The following is a 15,081-nucleotide window of genomic DNA, read 5'->3' on the forward strand; positions in this document are numbered from 1 at the left end:
TCGACAACAAAGGATTGGAAGACTGAAGGAGCATTCATTAGCCCGTATGGCATGAGAGAACTGCAGAAGACCCGAGGTGGTGCTAAATGCTGTTCCATTCATTCCCCTCCTAATGCGCACCAGATTGTACGCGCTCTGAGATCCAACTTTGTGAAGAACCGCCTCACGTAATGACTCCGTCATAGTCGCAATCAGTGGAAGAGGGGAACTGTACTTAACCGTGATCTGATTGAGACTACGGTAATCAATACACGGAGCAAACCCCCGTCCTTCTTCTTCACAAAGAAGAAACCTGAGGAAACGGGGAAGTGGAGGACCGTATGTATCCCTGTGCCAAGGACTCAAGCTATGTAAGTCTCCCATAGCCGCTGTCTCCTCTTGAGACAAGGGATACACACGGCTCTGAAGAGCGCTCCTGTTTGGAGATTTATCGCGACAGTCCCCCTGTCTATGAGGTGGTAGCCGGCTGCCCTCGTTTTTGCTGAACACAAGTGCTAAGTCCTCATACTGGGGGAATGCGCGATTAGGCACTTGGTTCGGACTCTCTACCGAGGTCGCCCCTAAGGAAACACCTAGACATTTCCTACACACTGGGCAGACCACTCCATAAGAGCCCTCTGTTGCCACGCGAATGGTAGGATCATGGGCGCAACCAGGGAAGCCCCAACACCACGGGTACGAGGAGAGTCAATCAGATAAAACTGAATGATCTCCTCATGACCCCCTGCGTTGTCATCTTAAGTGGTGCTGTGACTTCTCTGATCAGGCCCCGACCCCAACGGCCGCTGTCTAAGGCGTGACAGGAAAGGGGTTTTCTACCGCCAAGGGGGAATTCCTAACCTATAACAAAATGCCCGATCAATAAAATTCCCAGCTGCGCCTGAATCTACTAGGCGCCTTGTATGCGGGAATGAGGTGCCACCTGTGGAAATCTCACAGGAATACTCATGTGACCAACAGAGAGCTCTGGGTAAGTGGGGCGCACTCACTGAAATGACTTCAGTGCGTGACCGGTTCTCCCAGGAGACCCTCCCAGCACCTGGGGGTGGTTCACGGCCACAGTTGGTGCAGGGGTGGCCTCCCCGGGCCTCTCTTTTTAGAGCAACCCCGAGCTCCATGGGGAATCGCCGGAGGTGCTGAGAGGTGGAATGGACGACCACTCGGGAGCTCCGCGTGGTAGCCAGCAGGGTGTCGAGACGATGGAGATGTACCAACTGGTGTAAGATAGGTTGGAACGCAGGGCAGTACATAAGCCCTGGGGAGGTAGCACCGGTAATGGGTGAGGGATTCACCCGTGATCGAGCTAACCCCGAATCAGAATCAGGCTCCTTTCGGGAGGGAAAGAGTTACCCCCAGGTGGGAAAAAGAAGGGGGAGACTACAAATGGTAGGTGGCTATTCCTCCATTCGCGTTGGCCCACCTACCTTGCTGGAGAGACAGGAGATGAGGGCGGGACGCGATCCCGAGGGCGCTGGGCGTATGGTAGTGGGTGTAGAGTTCCACCTGCAGGAGGAACCCCTGACACCGCTGCAGAACTGGCCATAGAGAGAGAATGCACTGGGTCCGGTGCTGGGAGAGGAGGATGACGTGGAGATGGAAAGGTGCGCGAGGCACCCTCCAGTAACCAACCGCCAGGGTGGAACGGTCATGGCGGACCAATTGCCGGATCATGGTCTTGGTCGATCTCCAGCGGACTTGGGTGCCGCCAATGCTCCTGCTGACTCATGGTGGTGTGTTGTTTGTGAAGGCTGAGGTGTATGTGGTGGGAAGTAGAGGGAAAGAGTCAACAAAAGTTACTTGTATAAAAGGCACAGATAGAAAATAAAGTAAAACAACAGAGGCAGCAACAGCAACTATGCGTAAAACAACAAACAGAGAAAAACAAGACAACGGAAGGGAAACAACACACACAATAATAAAAAAAAACTTATAGGATAGAAATGAGAACAGCAAACAGACACAGTAAAAAAGAAGACAAAGCAATCACACCAGAATATTAAGGGGACAAGTATGGGATTAGAAAAGCCTGCCCGAACCAGGAGGGAGGAGCAGTCTGCGAAAGAAATATAAAGAGAATTATTAAAGGTAGGGAAGATCAGGTCAATAATTAAATCATATTGGAAATCACAGCACCTACACCCCACTGGATGGAAATAGATATATGTGGGAGGGAGAAATGCAACACTATACTAAAACACAAAATACACAGTACACACTAACACACACACACACACACACACACACACACACACACAACACAAACACACACACTACACACACACACACACACACACACACACACAAACACACACACACACACACAACACACTAACACACACACACTACTAACACACACACACACACACACACACACACACAACACAACACACACAAAAAAAAAACAAAAAAAAAAAACACACACTACATACACACACACACACTACACACACACACACACACACACACTACACACACTACACACACTACACACACTACACACACACACACACTACATACACACACACACACACACACTACACACACACACACACACACACACACACACACACTACACACGGCCGGTCCTCCCATTAGGCAGGATTGGGCAGCTGCCTGTGGCAGCAGGTTGACGAGGGCGGCATTTTCTGAGCTAAACTGACCGTGACGCACCTCCAACAACACATAAAGCCTCAAATAACTATTCCCATAAACAATGACAATTTCTCTCAACCAGTGGCATATGGGCTTTTTAGGTGAGCACTGATGCCGCCCTGTGATAAGCAGTGCCCACTTGTCAAAGGCAGGGACACAAAATATGTATCTTATACATTCCCAGCACGCCTTTCCAGGGTGCTGTTGGAGAGACGCATATATATTTGCGAGAAAATAAAAACATATGGGGGATTGGAAGTGCCGCAGACAATTACATTGATGGAAGTTACAATCTATCTGCAATATTAAAGCTGATCTACCCCCTAAAAGAAAAGGGAATGGCTGTTAGTTAATGTCAATTACTGATCTCTCAAATAATCCCTCTTTGATAAGGAAAGATCTGAGCAGTTATTCACAATGAAACGCATGGCGTATATAACCCGAAAAAAATACCATTACATTTTCAATTTGGAACTTTGTCGAGCAGATTATTTTAAATGTTATTCTGTGTGTGTCTGTTTGTGTGAGAGAAGGGGAGAAAGAGAGAGTACAGAGATATATAAATTGTTGTTTTTGTATTATTCGTTGTAGCAATTTTTTTAAAATAAATTTAAGGGTTCACTATTATATCGAATAGCCTCTAAGGGGGAAAGCGAATCATTTTGAATGAATTAAAAGTCTAAGATTATAGTAAAAAAAATATTAATATACAGGATTATGTTAGATATCATTTTTATAAAAACATCTTTATGTTTATCATTCATGTAATAGTGAACCAGATACCTTTGAAATGTTCCTGCAGAACATATAGAATATTCTATCTTTAAACAACAGCTGGGCAACGGTATTGATTGCTGATATCAATCAATCTTTCAATTTACATATTGATGTGTGTGTGATTCTGAAGGTTTAGTGTGTGAGAGGAGAGAGAAAGTGAGAATGAAAAACGCATTACCCCGTATTGTTTGAATTGCCTCTGACCTAGTTTTTGAAAATGAAAAAAATGACCCAAGAAATTAAACTTATGTGATTTACATTTTACATTTTAGTCATTTAGCAGACGCTCTTATCCAGAGCGACTTACAGTTAGCGAGTGCATACATTTTCATAGTGACGTATCTAAAGAATTGTTATTAATAAATGTCCCTTTGTTTTTAAGAAACATGGGATGTTGACCACACATCATCAGATATGTTAACTTATTTTACAATATAGAGTACATCGTTTACCGGTCTGTTTTCTCTGAGAGGGAATTTGTTCAATATATAAATGTCTAAAATGTAAATGTATATGATTGTTTATTAATATATTGAAGGAAAATAAAACAGTATGGCTATGTTTCAGATTATATACATATATCAACTATAACATTTCACGCAGCACATTTTAATAGCCGGTGAAAACGATAATTGAAAAACCAAAATCTCAGAACACATTTTTGGATTGTTTAAATTTTTTTAAATAAGGGTATTAATTTAACTTCAATTATTTAAAATAAGTTGTTATTGCCAGTGGGGATTACAGTAGGTGGCGTTGAGTCTGCAGCGTTCATTGTAGAGAAAACATCAAAAATGTTCCGAATATTTTTACTTTATTTGTTTAGATGAAGATTGAACTACTAAATTATGTTGAGGCTGCAGTGTGTAATGTGTGTAGTGAGCAGTGGGTAATGTGTGTGTAGTGTGCAGTGTGTAATGTGGTGTGCAGTGTGTAATGTGTGGTGCAGTGTGTAATGTGTGTAGTGAGCAGTGTGTAATGTGTGCAGTGAGCAATGTGTAATGTGTGCAGTCTGTAATGTGTGTTTAGTGAGCAGTGTGTAGTGTGTGTAATGTGTGCAGTGTGTAATGTGTGTGTAGTGAGCAGTGTGTAATGTGTGTAGTGAGCAGTGTGTAGTGTGTAACGTGTGCAGTGTGTAATGTGTGCAGTGTGTAATGTGTGTGTAGTGAGCAGTGTGTAATGTGTGTAGTGAGCAGTGTGTAATGTGTGTTTAGTGTGCAGTGTAGTGTGTAGTGAGCAGTGTGTAATGTGTGCAGTGTGTAGTGTGTAGTGTGTAATGTGTGTAATGTGTGCAGTGTGTAATGTGTGTAATGTGTGTGCGGTGTGTAGTATGTGTAGTGTGTAGTGTGCAGTGTGTAATGTGTGCAGTGTGTAATGTGTAGTGTGTGCAGTCAATCAATCAATCAATCAAATGTATTTATAAAGCCCTTTTTACATCAGCAATGTCACAAAGTGCTATACAGAAACCCAGCCTAAAACCCCAAACAGCAAGCAATGCAGATGTAGAAGCACGGTGGCTAGGAAAAACTCCCTAGAAAGGCAGAAACCAAGGAAGAAACCTAGAGAGGAACCAGGCTCTGAGGGGTGGCCAGTCCTCTTCTGACTGTGCCGGGTGGAGATTATAACAGTACATGGCCATTAAGGCCAGATTGTTCTTCAAGATGTTCAAATGTTCATAGATGACCAGCAGGGTCAAATAATAATCACAGTGGTTGTAGAGGGTGAAAACAGGTCAGCGCCTCAAAAGTAAATGTCAGTTGGCTGTTCATAGCCGAGCGGTGTGTGTATAATACAGTGTGTGTAGTGTGTGTATAATGCAGTGTGTGTGTGTGTGTGTGTGTGTGTGTAGTGTGCGTGTGTGTGTGGACAAGTATGTGGATACCACTTCAGATTAGTGGATTCGGCAATTTCAGACACACAACAGGTGTATAAAATCGAACACACCGCCATGCAATCTCCATAGACAAACATTGGCAGTAGAATGGCCTCTACTGAAGCGCTCAGTGACTTACAACGTGACACTGTCCATAGGATGCCACCTTTCCAACAAGTCAGTTTGTCAAACTTCTGCCCTGCTAGAGCTGCCCCGGTCAACTGTAAGTGATGTTATTGTGAAGTGGAAATGTCTAGGAGCAACAACGGCTCAGCAGTGAAGTGGTAGGCCACACAAGCTCACAGAACGGGACCGGCGAGTGCTGAAGCGCGTAGCGCGTAAAAATCATCTGTCCTCGGTTGCAACAATGACTACAGAGTTCCAAACTGCCTCTGGAAGCAACGTCAGCGCAAGAACTGTTCATCGGGAGCTTCATGAAATGGGTTTCCATGGCCGAGCAGCCGCACACAAGCCTAAGATCACCATGTGTAACGCCAAGTGTCGGCTGGAGTGGTGTAAAGCCCGCCGCCATTGGACTCTGGAGCACTGGAAATGCGCTCTCTGGAGTGATGAATCACGCTTCACCATCTGGCAGTCCGACAGAAGAATCTGGGTTTGGCGGATGCCAGGAGAACGTTACCTGCCCCAATGCATAGTGCCAACTGTAAAGTTTGGTGTAGGAGGAATAATGGTCTGGGGCAGTTTTACATGTTTCGAGCTAGGCACCTTAGTTCAAGTGAAGGGAAATCTTAACGCTACAGCATACAATGGCATTCTAGACTATTCTGTGTGGAAGAACTTGGCTTGCCTTGCCAGAGCCCTGACCTCAACCCCATCGAACACCTTTGGGATGAATTGGAACGCCGACTGCGAGCCAGGCCTAATCGCCCAACATCAGTGCCGACCTCACTAATGCTCTTGTGGCTGAATGGAAGCAAGTCCCCGCAGCAATATTCCAACATCTAGTGGAAAGCCTTCCCAGAAGAGTGGAGGCTGTTATAGCAGCAAAGGGGGGGACCAACTCCATATTAGTGGCCACGATTTTGGAAGGAGATGTTGGACGAGCAGGTGTCCTATTGGTCATGTAGTGTATTTCCTGATCTTTCTTACATCTCCTAAACACAGGACAGACACTCAAAAACCTTATTCCTTATGATTTACCAGTTCTGAATATCTTTTTATATATATATATATATACCTACAGGGATCCTAAAATTGGTATGACCATCTTAAAACAATTCCATATGTTAGCTGTTGGTGTTTACAGTGATATTTTTGTGTTGCAGTTCTTGTTGTGCTGTATTCATTGTGAGGAGAAAATGTAACTGACAGTATCCCTGCTGGTCCAGTGAAAGACCATCATAGACAAACAGTCTCTGTTATTGCCCTGTCTCGTATGTGTGTGTGTGTGTGTGTGTGTGTGTGTGTGTGTGTGTTGTATATGGGTTGTTTAACCTTGTGCTGTTTGACCATGAGTCCAGGCCACAGTCGGCCTGCTGAGTAGAACACTAGTGCACTGGGCCGTGTGGTGATGGGGGGGACAGGGACGGGTTGGGTTGGGGGGAGGGGCTTTGGCTGGGGCCGGTTCTGGCCTGCGGGGGGCGACAGGGACGGATGGGGACGTGTGTGATGTGGGGACAGGGGTTGGGGCTGGCGCCATGTGTGTGATGGGGGCGAGGACAGGGTTGGGGCCGGTGCTGGAGGCCAGATTGCTTTAGCCGCGTGTCTAAAGAACAGAGCAGCGTAGCCTTCCGTTCACAATAAGCCCAGAGCCTTTGAAGTGGTTCTCCCCTCTGCTCCCCTAACCCCCTCCTAATGCATATTCACCCGGTCCACCGCTCAGATGATTGGTTAACAAGAGGGCCACTCGCTCTCCATTTCAGACAGATGCAACAACTATTCCCAATTTCCAAGGCTAGGTAGTGGCAGGGGCCCGTGTGGCAGGCGGCGGCCTTTGCGTGCGGCGCTGCTTGACTGACAGATGCTGAGCCACCCAGAGCAGGGCCTAATTACGGTGCATTGTGGGAGTCCATTATGCCAGTGCAGTGTGAGTGATCCCATTGACCTTGGCCTGACATTATAAGCTGTGTCTAATCTGTTTTACTCTGTGTTTCTAACGCTTCCCTTCTTCTTTTCTCTCTCTCCCTCCCTCCCTCCGGCTCTCTCTCTCTCTCTGTCTCCCTCCCTCCCTCCGGCTCTCTCTCTCTCCCTCCCTCCGGCTCTCTCTCTCTCTCTCTCTCTCTCCTCCCTCCGGCTCTCTCTCTCTCTCTCTCTCTCCCTCCCTCCGGCTCTCTCTCTCTCTCTCTCTCCCTCCCTCCCTCGGCTCTCTCTCTCTCCCTCCCTCCCTCCGGCTCTCTCTCTCCCTCCCTTCCTCCGGCTCTCTCTCTCCCTCCCTCTGGCTCTCTCTCTCCCTCCCTCCTTGGCTCTCTCTCCCTCCCTCCTTGGCTCTCTCTCTCCCTCCCTCCTTGGCTCTCTCTCTCCCTCCCTCCCTCCTTGGCTCTCTCTCTCCCTCCCTCCCTCCCTCTGGCTCTCTCTCTCCCTCCCTCCTTGGCTCTCTCTCCTCCCTCCCTCCTTGGCTCTCTCTCTCCCTCCCTCCCTGGTCTCTCTCTCTCTCCCTCCCTCCGGCTCTCTCTCTCTCTCCCTCCCTCCGGCTCTCTCTCTCTCTCTCTCTCTCCCTCCCTCCGGCTCTCTCTCTCTCTCCCTCCCTCCCTCCGGCTCTCTCTCTCTCCCTCCCTCCGGCTCTCTCTCTCCTCCCTCTTGGCTCTCTCTCTCCCTCCCTCCTTGGCTCTCTCTCTCCCTCCCTCCTTGGCTCTCTCTCTCTCTCCCTCCCTCCTTGGCTCTCCCTCCCTCCCTCCTTGGCTCTCTCTCTCCCTCCCTCCCTCCCTCTGGCTCTCTCTCTCCCTCCCTCCCTCCTTGGCCCTCTCTCTCTCTCCCTCCCTCCCTCTGGCTCTCTCTCTCCCTCCCTCCTTGGCTCTCTCCCTCCCTCCCTCCTTGGCTCTCTCTCTCCCTCCCTCCCTCCCTCCGGCTCTTTCTCTCTCTCTCCGGCTCTTCTCTCTCCCTCCGGCTCTCCTCCCTCCCTCCTCCGGCTCTCCCTCCCTCCCTCCCTCCGGCTCTCCCTCCCTCCGGCTCTCCCTCCCTCCGGCTCTCTCTTTCCCTCCGGCTCTCTCCCTCCCTCTCTCCGGCTCTCTCTCTCTCTCCCTCCGGCTCCCTCCCTCCTCCCTCTCTCCCTGCCTGGTTAGCATCACAATGGGCCTGCCCCTTAACCCAGCGGCCGACTCGGCCCGCTCGGCACGCCATGCTCTCTCTCTGATCGCCACCGCCAGACCCCCGGCCTTCATCACAACCATCGCCAGAGAGGTGAGGCCTGACCTCCTGTTTTTCATGTCGTCATGTTGTCTCCCCTGTACCTCTGTTACTCTGTACATTACCTTTCTGTTTTCACAATCCACCCAGCATTCCCCGTACCTGCTTCCCCCTACCCCCTACTCCCTTCTCCCTACCCCCAACCTCTTCCCCCTACCCTCCTACCCCTACCCCCTACCCCTACCCCCTGACACCTACCCCCAACCTCTTCTCCCTACCCTCCTTAACTGTTTGTTTTAATCCTGTATTTTAGGTCCACAGACACACAGCCATGCAGGCTAACTCCCAGTCTCAGCAGAATGTCCACACCACCTCTCTGGGCCGGGCTAAGACCGAGATCCTCAGGGTTATAGATATCCTCATTGAGAAGATGCCGACTGACGTAGTGGACCTGCTGGTCGAGGTAAGACTTGCAGTCCAAGACCTGGCCTCTCCATGTTACAATACGACCCACAAGTTTTAACTTTTTACCTTACATCCTGAAATCTAGCTAATTAGTTTAGAATGAATGGTAGCGCCATGAGGAAAAAGCCTATTTTGAGGTGACTGTATGGAGTATGGACAACTGGTTATTGGTATCTCTCTCTCCTTCCCCTTCTCTAGGTAATGGATATCATCATGTACTGCATCGAAGGCTCTCTGGTAAAGAAGAAAGGGCTGAATGAGTGTTTTCCTGCTATCTGCAAGTGAGTGGTCACATGTCCTCATTCCCTGCCCTCTGCTGCATACTGTCATAGACATGTCACTGAAGCTTAAGCCTAAGGCGATGCAATGCATTGTACAACATTAAGTACCTTCCGTAATACCACAGGTGTGTCTTCTAGCATACCTTGCTGCAGCTATACAGAGGCTAGTTGGCCTCCTTTTAAATCCGGATCTTCCTAATAGCAGGAAAATGCCAAACTGAAGTGGTCGCTCATCCGTCAGCTAAATATAAACCTTTGTGGAGGAAATGACAAATGCTCCATGGCAGGAGGCAGCCGTGGCTAAATGACTTCAGCTCTCTAGTCAATATCACAGCGTTCAGCCGCCATTTCACGACCGCTCCTCCACGCTGGCCATGTTGAGTTAGTAATGGAACAGTGAACGGTTAGAGATGGTCTCTCTCTAACCTCTGTCCTGCTATCGATGTACTGTTAGTGTGTTACTAACAAGACCTCAGAGAGAGAGAGAGAGAGAGTCATTTAGTTTAAATGTTGATGAGGGGAAAGGGGTTGACCCCTGTGGGTTTGTAGGAGGTCAAGGGTCGGCCCACAGGTGACGGTGGCCAACGCCTTGTGATGAATGATCCCTGACCTCTGTCTGTGTTGTGTTCTGTGTTTCAATTCTGTTCAGGTTCTACATGGTGGGCTACTGCGACCGGAGTCACCGTATTGCCGTGGGTGCCCGCCAGGGTTCAGTAGCCCTTTATGATGTCCGCACGGGCAAGTGCCAGGTAAATACCTGCATAACACCAGACACACACACCACTACCGCTACCCTGTGCCTGGGCACCGAGGGGTGGGTGGGTGGGTGGATGGGGGTGAATCAATGAGAGAACAGAGAGGCTGTGTTCTTGGAGAGGCCTGATTACCTAGCAGACCAACAGAGAGGCTGTGTTCCTGGAGAGGCCTGATTACCTAGCAGACCAACAGAGAGGCTGTGTTCCTGGAGAGGCCTGATTTTACCAGAGTTTTTGTTTTGACAAAAGTCTTAGTCGTTTTCTTGCAGATGAACATTCTTTGTCAAACCATTTGGCCTTTTTTATTTATATTTTTATGATCATCCAGTTTGATGAATAAGTTGATAAATTAATAAGTTGATAAATTAATCAGTTGATAAATTAATGCCATCTTTGTCTTCTTTACATTTGGTTAAAAGAAAACTATAAATCAAGTTTTCAATATCAATGCTATTTAATGCTGCCTCATATTCAATATGGCTAGTTGTTGTTCACTTGTATGAGGGCGGGAGAGGGTATAGTTTAGGTTCTGGTCCACTTGTATGTGGGCGGGAGAGGGTATAGTTTAGGTTCTGGTCCACTTGTATGTGGGCGGGAGAGGGTATAGTTTAGGTTCTGGTCCACTTGTATGTGGGCGGGAGGAGGGTATAGTTTAGGTTCTGGTCCACTTGTAGCGAGGGCGGGAGAGGGTATAGTTTAGGTTCTGGTCCACTTGTATGTGGGCGGGGAGAGGGTATAGTTTAGGTTCTGGTCAACTTGTATGTGGGCGGGAGAGGGTATAGTTTAGGTTCTGGTCCACTTGTATGTGGGCGGGAGAGGGTATAGTTTAGGTTCTGGTCCACTTGTATGTGGGCGGGAGAGGGTATAGTTTAGGTTCTGGTCCACTTGTATGTGGGCGGGAGAGGGTATAGTTTAGGTTCTGGTCCACTTGTATGTGGGCGGGAGAGGGTATAGTTTAGGTTCTGGTCCACTTGTATGTGGGGCGGGAGAGGGTATAGTTTAGGTTCTGGTCCACTTGTATGTGGGGCGGGAGAGGGTATAGTTTAGGTTCTGGTCCACTTGTATGTGGGCGGGAGAGGGTATAGTTTAGGTTCTGGTCCACTTGTATGTGGGGCGGGAGAGGGTATAGTTTAGGTTCTGGTCCACTTGTATGTGGGCGGGAGAGGGTATAGTTTAGGTTCTGGTCCACTTGTATGTGGGCAGGAGAGGGTATAGTTTAGGTTCTGGTCCACGTGTATGAGGGCGGTCGGGGGTAGAGTTTAGGTTCTGGTCCACGTGTATGAGGGCGGTCGGGGGTAGAGTGTAGGTTCTGGTTTCAAATTTAAAGGTGGTTTATCTGATTTTGTCAGATAAATTATCATTTGTCTGTGGTCTGACAAGGGGAGACGTGCCATTACCATAAAGGCATAGATTTAGTCTTGTTACAGATCTGTTATGGCATAGTCGAGTACACTGTTTCCTAGAGCATAGCAATAAGTAAACGTACCCTCCCATTAGCACAGACCCAGGCTTCTACAGAGGTGCAGTACTTGTTTCCCATTTCTGTTACTGCCATAGCTCTGTCTCTGTCTGATTCACACCCAGATGTAGTACCATAAACATGGTCGTCTCCCTCTACATCCATGTCGTCTGCTTCTTTACCAGTTCTAGCATTTAGAAACCCTTCATTAACATAATTTTGCCTGCTGACTGAACATGAATTATATCAGAATAGAGAGTCTGAAGACGATCTTTATTAAAATAATGGAGAGTCAGATGGTGGCACATACACTCACCGGCCAGTTTATTAAGTACACCACCACGTTCACGGAAATGGATCGCTCCTGCAGACAGTGAGTTACTTGGCCGTGGCTTGCTAGAGTGCATTCAGAAAATATTCAGACCCCTTGACTTTTTCCACATTTTGTTACGTTACAGCCTTGTTCTAAAATGGATTAAATCGTTTTTTTCCCTCATCAATCTCATCAATCTACACACAATACTCCATTATGACATAGCAAAACGGAAATATCAGATTTACGTAAGTATTCAGACCCTTTACTCAGTACTTTGTTGAAGCACCTTTGGCAGCGATTACAGCCTCGATTATTCTTGGGTATGACGCTACAAGCTTGGCACACCTGTATTTGGGGAGTTTCTCCCGTTCTTCTCTGCAGATCCTCTCAAGCTCTGTCAGGTTGGATGGGGACCGTTGTTGCACAGCAATTTTCAGGTCCAGAGATGTTAGATCGGGTTCAAGTCCGGGCTCTGGCTGGGCCACTCAAGGACATTCAGAGACTTGTCCTGAAGCCACTCCTGCTTTGTCTTGGCTGTGTGCTTAGGGTCGTTGTCCTGTTGGAAGGTGAACCTTAGCCCCAGTCTGAGGTCCTGAGCGCTCTGGAGCACGTTTTCATCAAGGAACTCTCTGTACTTTGCTCCGTTCATCTTTCCCTCGATCCTGACTAGTCTAATGGGGGATGAACTAATCCTTTCATCCCCCATCTCCACAGAGGAACTCTGGAGCTCTTTCAGAGTGACCATCAGGTTCTTGGTCACCTCCTTGACCAAGGCCCTTCTCCCCCGATTGCTCAGTTTGGCCGGGCTGCCAACTCTAGGAAAAGTCTTGGTGGTTCCAAACTTCTTCCATGTAAGAATGATGGAGGCCACTGTTTACTTGGGGACCTTCAATGGTTCAGAAATTGTTTGATACCCTTCTTCAGATCTGTGCCTTGACACAATCCTATCTCGGAGCTCTACGGAAAAGTCATTTGACCTCATGGCTTGGTTTTTGCTCTGACATGCGCTGTCAACTGCGGGCCCTTATATAGACAGGTGTGTGCCTTTCCAAATCATGTCCAATCAATTGAATTTACCACAGGTGGACTCCAATTAAGTTGTAGAAACATCCTCAAGGATGATCAATGGAAACAGGAGCTCAATTTCGAGTCTCATAGCAAAGGGTCTGAATACTTGTGGAACGTTTCCGACTTGTAGAATCCATGCCCCGAAGAATTCAGGCTGTTCTGGAGCAAGGGGTGGTCCGATCCAGTACTAGATGGGTGTACCTAATAAACCTAATTGCACACATGTAAATGTCTGTCTGAATTGACCATTTCTTTTTTCATCTTCCTTTTTTCTCTGCTGTGCTCTGTGAAGATGTTCTTTAAACCATATTATAATCCTTTATCAATCTCTGCCACAGTTTACATGTGGATGTTTGTACGTCTCCTGGACTCCATGTCCCTAGAAGTATAATAATCTCTGAACTATGTACAGTATCTAACATTTCTGGGTCTGGGCTTCTCACTCCAAAGGTTGAGCAGTTTATACTTAAGGATGCTATGTTTCAAATGTTCCTTTAGGATGAGTTTAACAGTGGAATGCTTGATCTGTCAGTCAATTCGTTATCATTGTGTGTGTTATCATGTGTTATAACAGGCTATCGGGATAAAATCAATAAACACTATTTAAATATTCATTAATAATAATAGCCAAGTTTAAAACATTCATAACAGGTTATTTCTCTCATTATTACCTAGTCTCTCTTTCTGTCTCTCTCTCTCTCTCTCTCTCTCTCTCTCTCTCTCTCTCTCTCTCTCTCTCTCTCTCTCTCTCTGTCTCTGTCTCTCTCTCTCGCACTCTCTCTCATGCTCTCACCCGTCTCTCTCACGCTCCCTCTCTCACGCTCTCTCCTGCTGTCTCTCACGCTCGCTCTCTCTCTCTCTCTCTCTCTCTCTCTCTCTCTCTCTCTCTCTCTCTCTCTCTCTCTCTCTCTCTCTCCCAACCCCAGAAACAGGAGCTTTCATCTCTCGAGACTAGTGATCCTCCAGCTCCCACTGAGCCTCCACAGACAGTGACTGCTTCCCAGATGGCACCCCCTATTCCCTATATAGTGCACTTGTTTTGACCAGATTCCTATGGACCCTGGTGAAAAGTAGTGCACTACGTAGGGAATAGGGTGCCATTTGGGATGCTGCCTGTCTGGAGAGTCTCTGGAGTCATCACCCTCACAGTGGGGATATACAGGACCTGCTAGGGTTTTAGTGAAAATACCCCCACACACACTCACTCACTCACTCTCACTCACACACACACACACAAATTCTGTAAATATATACACACACACACACACCGATAGGAGACCAGAGGTGTTGCCTTTAAGTCCAGGCTTAGAGTTTATTTACAAGTGTACACAGAAGGTTACACACACACACACACACAGACACACACACACACACACACACACACACACACACACACACACACACACACAGACAGACACACACAGACACACACACACACACACACACACACACAGACACACAGACACACACACACAGACACACACACACAGACACACACACACACACACACACACAGACAGACACACACACACAGACAGACACACACACAGACACACACACACACACACACACACACACAGACACACACACACAGACACACACACACACACACAGACACACACACACACACAGACACACACCATATTTATAGTTAATCTCCCCCTCTGGCCTATAGTGCCCTTGGTCTTGCCGACATGATAAAGTGTCTTATCAGCTGTCATTTAGTTTCCTTTAACTCTCCTCTCCCAAAGCTTCCAAATGTGTTCCTCTGCTGTCTCTACCTCCTCAGGGGTGGTTCAGAGCAGGAAAGAATATGGTGGTAACATCACATGGTTTTATGGATTTTAGGCGTTTCAGTAGGATATGTTTTTTGTCTGGTTTTGGGTGGTAACATCACAGATAGACCTCTGAAATCCTAGCTCCATGTAATGTGATGTTTTCTAATGTCTCAGCCTTGTGTTTCATTACTGCATGTTAATAGGAGATGGCTTATATATGGATAAGTATGGCGTATGATGGTATGATATTTAGACTGTTTTTGGTGTAACATCACATAGGATTTTAGACCTTTAAAATACTATGTAGTGGATGTGAGTTGGTGGTAGAGAGACAGTCCTATACTGTAGCTTTAT

At 47.4% G+C, this 15,081-nt stretch overlaps 1 protein-coding gene across 1 annotated transcript in view; it reads left to right on the plus strand.

Annotated features, from left to right (window-relative positions):
* Positions 1–15,081, plus strand: part of LOC121581917 (WD repeat-containing protein 7-like) — a 380,643-nt gene that overhangs the window by 328,919 nt on the left and 36,643 nt on the right. Inside the window, 4 exon segments of the mRNA XM_041897319.2 lie at positions 8,542–8,659; positions 8,919–9,068; positions 9,269–9,351; positions 10,001–10,100. Coding sequence (XP_041753253.2) covers positions 8,542–8,659; positions 8,919–9,068; positions 9,269–9,351; positions 10,001–10,100 — 451 coding nt within the window.

Source organism: Coregonus clupeaformis, chromosome 15 (genome assembly GCF_020615455.1).
Source record: "Coregonus clupeaformis isolate EN_2021a chromosome 15, ASM2061545v1, whole genome shotgun sequence".
Lineage (NCBI taxonomy): Eukaryota > Metazoa > Chordata > Actinopteri > Salmoniformes > Salmonidae > Coregonus > Coregonus clupeaformis.